General features: G+C 37.4%; 1 protein-coding gene and 1 long non-coding RNA gene across 9 annotated transcripts in view; one reads left to right on the forward strand and one right to left on the reverse strand.

Annotated features, from left to right (window-relative positions):
- The window catches only part of LOC118445420 (uncharacterized), a 26,454-nt gene extending 26,312 nt beyond the window's left edge, over positions 1-142 (forward strand). For both annotated transcript variants that reach the window (XR_004839258.2, XR_014982655.1), the window contains exon 4: positions 2-142. This is a non-coding gene — a long non-coding RNA (uncharacterized LOC118445420). The remainder of the gene's footprint in view (position 1) is intronic.
- The window catches only part of DIP2 (disco-interacting protein 2), a 38,182-nt gene that overhangs the window by 4,478 nt on the left and 28,704 nt on the right, over positions 1-5,000 (reverse strand). For 5 of the 7 annotated variants that reach the window (XM_085659826.1, XM_085659827.1, XM_085659824.1 and 2 more), the window contains 7 exons: positions 4,299-4,791; positions 3,662-3,998; positions 2,752-3,565; positions 2,155-2,585; positions 1,798-2,029; positions 361-491; positions 1-289 (listed from right to left, as the gene is read on the reverse strand). The exon at positions 1-289 is cut by the window's left edge and continues 98 nt beyond it. In XM_085659826.1, the coding sequence (XP_085515952.1) occupies positions 1-289; positions 361-491; positions 1,798-2,029; positions 2,155-2,585; positions 2,752-3,565; positions 3,662-3,998; positions 4,299-4,791 (2,727 nt within the window). The remainder of the gene's footprint in view (positions 290-360; positions 492-1,797; positions 2,030-2,154; positions 2,586-2,751; positions 3,566-3,661; positions 3,999-4,298; positions 4,792-5,000) is intronic. The other 2 variants (XM_085659821.1, XM_085659822.1) reach the window with 2 other exon arrangements.

The following is a 5,000-nucleotide window of genomic DNA, read 5'->3' on the forward strand; positions in this document are numbered from 1 at the left end:
GATTTTGAGGATGTGGAGGCCTTATGGTAACAGGGACAGCACCGACATAAAGACAACCATAAAATGCACATATCAAATCTGTCCCAGGTGGAAATATCAATGCAACGTGATCCCCTGTGTTGATTCTTCCACGATCCAAAAGAAGATTCCCAATGCGTTCGGCTTTCTTGTGCAATTGAGAACACGATAACGAAGTTGCAACTGCTCCTTTGGCATTGAGTGATGTGAAGATGACGTGATCAGATGTACTGACAGCACGCCAACGTAAAATCTCCGAGATGAATTGATACTGCAAAACCATAATATTATTATTAGCTTTAATAATATTCAACTATGTATGATTAAACGAAATAAACGAACCTTCTTGGCGTTATCGCTATCCTCATCCAAAACACCCATGTCACGTCCTTGAGCAGAAGCCAGTCTATTTCCTTGAACGATGTTGCCAACCATTACGCTCGCCGGACCAACGTCTGCAACAGAATCCCCCGCTACACGCCCCCGCACCATTCCGTTAGTAAACCAACACAAACACTCAACCCGGTAATGAGTAGCTCACACACTCTCCCCTGACTGAGGCCGGAAAATCAAAGCTAGGATCAAAGATTCGTTGCTGTTGAGCACCTAGAGTACACGCTCTCTATTTTTCGTGGTTGGAGCATTCCATGGGCAGCAGGAACGTAGTTAAAACTGTTTGCTTATCAACCAATATAGTAAGTTTAAAATAGCGATGTGAAAATTTTTTCTTACATGTGTATGTATAGTGTTACACATGTATAGATTATGTTAAATGTCGTGTCATTTCTATTTGCCAAAGAATAATCAGATATTTATAAAATCATAAAGTTCAACGATCAAAGGACTTTCTATTTTATTTTTACATTTTATTTTCCCTTTCTTTCTTTCTCCTTTTTCTTTTTTTTTTCTTTTTTTCGCATCGCTATACGTATTTGTACTATAGGTTCTGGACAATGCTACAGGATATTCGGAACTCAGCCAAAAGAAAGAAGGGCAACAAACTAGAATAACATGCGAAGCACAGATAATTGAGGATAAATAAAAAGAAGAGAGAGAGAGAGAGAGAGAGAGAGAGAGAGAAGAAAATTAAACGAAAAATGGAAGGAAAAAATACATAATATATAGCAAATAAATGTTACGTAGCAGAAAATCTGTGCCAAAAAAATTGCTTGAAATTATTCATGTAAGCACAACAGCCTTTTGTAGTGCCAATTAAAAAATAAGAAAGAGGGATTTCATTTGTGATTATTTATATAATAAACTTAACAAATTCTAACGCTCATTCTCTCTCATTATTCACTCGTATATAATATATTTATGCGAAATGATTCAAAAAAAAAAAAAAAAAAAAAAAAAAAAAAAATAACAATGGAGTATGTAACTTTTTTTCTTTTCCTTTTTTTAGTTACTTAATACTTATGACGAGGTTGTGTTAAAAGGAGTGTTACATGTGTCCATATATTTTTTCGAATCACTGCATGCGTCATTGTAATAGAGCAAAGTAGAGAAAAATAATAATAATAGTAGTAATAATAATAATAATAATAGTAATAATAATAATAATAATAATAATAATAATAATAATAATAATAAATTAAAAAAAAAATAAATAAAAAGAACAAAGACAAGGAAAAAAATTATGAGACATTGAGACTTGCCTATGTAATACCTATGTTTTCATTAGTATATCCGCTACTCTTTAGGTACAGCCGCTCGTGCGTTTGAACGCCTGCATTGTTAAATATAATGGCGTTATTGCGTTATCCGATAACCACTTACCCGAATGCACTTCACGCGGTTTTGGTAAGTTGGTAACACAAGTGTGGGGGCAGAGCAGGACGTTAGCTGGATGTAGTGCACCTTCTAGAAAACGTCTTTTAGTTTCAGACAGGTGAATACCCCCAAGTGGTGTTTTTGGTAGATAATTAGGTGGAACTAATGCAAGACAATAAATTCCAACTGCGTGAATTGAATCGACCGCTTGCAAAACACGTGACATCCATTGAAAACTCTGGATAAAGTCAAATCAAATCCAAATCAAATTCAAATCAAATCAAATCAAATCATATTAAATCAATATTAAGATTAATTTATTATAATAAATATAATCGATTAATAAATAATAAAAAGTTTTACCTCTTCCTCGCTACAATCGGGCCGCTGCTCAGCAACGACACATATCCTTTCGTCTCTCAAAACTCTTACGCTGAAGACAGCTATTCTACCACGATAAATGAATTTCATTGGTTCCACAGCTAAAACGGTAGCTATTATATCGTCCGCATTATGTTTCCTTCCTGTCACGGTCATAAGACCATCGCGAGATCCACAAACGAATACCAAACCACCAGGGCCAAGAAATCCTAACAAACCAGATCGCGTATATTCCACGTCGCTTAATGGAGTACTATCCGCTTGTAAAGGTGATACTTTGAAAGTATTATTTGTTAATCCTTGCAGTCCCCAATACTGGCTACCAGTTGCAGCACTATGGACGCATATTTCACCAACCTCATCGGTTTTACAAATGTATGGCTTTCCTTCCATCTTAACTACCACTACGATACCTGCGTGAAAACGAAAAGAAAAAGAGAAGAATAAAAAAACGAGAAAAAAGAAGAAAAAAGAAAAGAAAAGAAAAAAAGAAAGAAGAAGAAAAAAAAAAGAGGAGAAACGAGTATTAAACAAAGCCAATGAATATGGTTTAACGATAGAGATAGAAGAAGAACTTACTTCCTGGCATAACTTGACCACAATCTTGTAACGTCAGTGAAGTCAATGAATTTTCTTGATCTACCCTAACAACACCGTAGCTTAATCCTGACATAGAAAGGACACCACGCCCAGTAGCATTTACTCCTGCTCGGCCAGGTCTTCTGACAGAAACGGTAAGGGCTTCGCTAGAGGATGCGCAAGGACATACAGCGTCTGGTCTTAAACCCTTCGATTGGAACACCGAAAGAAATTGATCACAAGAGGAAAGGGACCAAGGATTGGCACCGTCAGCGACTAGTAGCAACCTCAATGAGGATAATGATATATCCTTGTGATCTTTGGTCGCTAATAAACCCCAATGAAGATCTCGTGATTTAACAACAGCTACGCTAGCCCGATGTTTCGTTATCATTTGCATCCAACTAGCTGGATTGACCTTCATCAAGGCATAAGGTATAAATATAACGTGCATCCCATTTAATACGCTAGTAAGAGTGCTATGCCAGAGGCCAACTTCCCGTTTAAAATCTAACACACAAACGGCATTTTCTCCTTCTGTATAACCGCATGCTTGAGTAAGGGCACGACAATGAACAAGCATAGCTGATCTTGTCACTGTCACACCCATCACCGATCCATCCTTTACTGTAGTATACTCGATGTAAGCTGGTGTATCGTCGGTTAAACGAGGCGGTGGTAACCAATCTTTTGGAGTTTTACCTAAATGTTCTGTAACGAACCAATGTAATTTTGGCCAACCCTTGAAAGCTACAACCTCGCCAGCCGCTGTTTTCGGTAAACCTTTGAGACAGGCCTCGCTGGTTAGGGCCACCTGATAATATAAAATCAATCAAATTTATCATTTAATTTAATTTGATTAAATTTAAAAACATTAATATATCATTTCTATATTTTCTATTCGATTTACCTGTATTTCACAACTACCAAGAAGAAAACCAATCTGTTGGGAACCTGCGTCTCGACGTGTCAATGGTACCTCGATCGGTACGGGGACGATACCAGCTTGAAGGCAACCGTAAAATGCACACATGAAACTTATCGGATCGTTGTTCGGATATACCAAAGCGATTCTATCTCCAGGCTTGAGACAACAATCACCGCCACGGCTTAGAGCCTTGTTTAAAAGTGTATAGGCTATTTTATGGGAACGACTTAAAAGTTTTCCATATGTCAATGTGATGCAGAGTTTGCCGTTAGGATCTAGAACGGTTGCGACCGGTGCTTTGTAACTTGCTGAACCGTACCTTGAAAAAATAATACTTTATCATCATCATCATCATCATCATCATCTTTGTTATTATTATCAGTTGTGATAATATTTAGATAAAAAAAAAAAAAAAAAAAAAAAAAAAAAAAAATAATAATAATAATAATAATAATTTGGAACGTTAGCGAGGATAAATCCTATTCATGGGCATAATATTAGCTTATAAGACGGATATGATTCATCTTTTGAATCATATTTATCATTCAACTTTGATAAACGGGAAAAAAAATGTTTTAGTGGTAATGACTTTTATAAGAGAAGACATACGTATTTATACCTTTGAATAGCGGCTTCGAGTGATCTAGGCAGGCCTGACGGCACGGACAATGGTTCACCGATCGCAGACGTCATCGAACCACCTTCCGGTTTTGGTGCATTAGGATCTTTCGGATTAGCAGCTATCTCGAGCTCTATATCGTCGTCCTCGTAAAATTCAGGAAGTGGCCGTCTCTTTGGCCGTTTTAACGTATTCAATAATTGTTGAATTTTCGCTGATACCTTCCAACGTCCAGTTGTTCCAGTATTATTTTGATCCTCGACTACGTGGTAACGATTGACACGATCGGCACCAGGCCGTCTCGTAGACTGTTGTGCCGTTGGCGTACTGCCCGTGTGTGTTACGTCCGGTGGTTGTATGTTACAATAAGCATGAGGCGTATATTCGGCGATGTCAGTAATGTCGGCACCAGGTGGCCTCCTTGCCGGTGGTCTTGGTGGTGGTGGCGTATCACGTGCTGATCCGGTACTGCTAGTGTCTGATAAGCCAGTACCTAATTTTTAACATTTCCCATTCATAATATCTTACATACTTTTAATATTTATTTTACTTCGTAGTATCAAATCCCGTAGAATATCTAATATCGATCGAAAATATTATGACACATACATACATACACACACACACACACACACAGACGGGCACACAAAAAAAGAAAAGAAAAAAAGAAAAAGGAAGAACGATTATATCTATTGCAAAAAA

This window comes from Vespa mandarinia, chromosome 10, assembly GCF_050613455.1.
Source record: "Vespa mandarinia isolate Hongniang chromosome 10, ASM5061345v1, whole genome shotgun sequence".
NCBI lineage: Eukaryota > Metazoa > Arthropoda > Insecta > Hymenoptera > Vespidae > Vespa > Vespa mandarinia.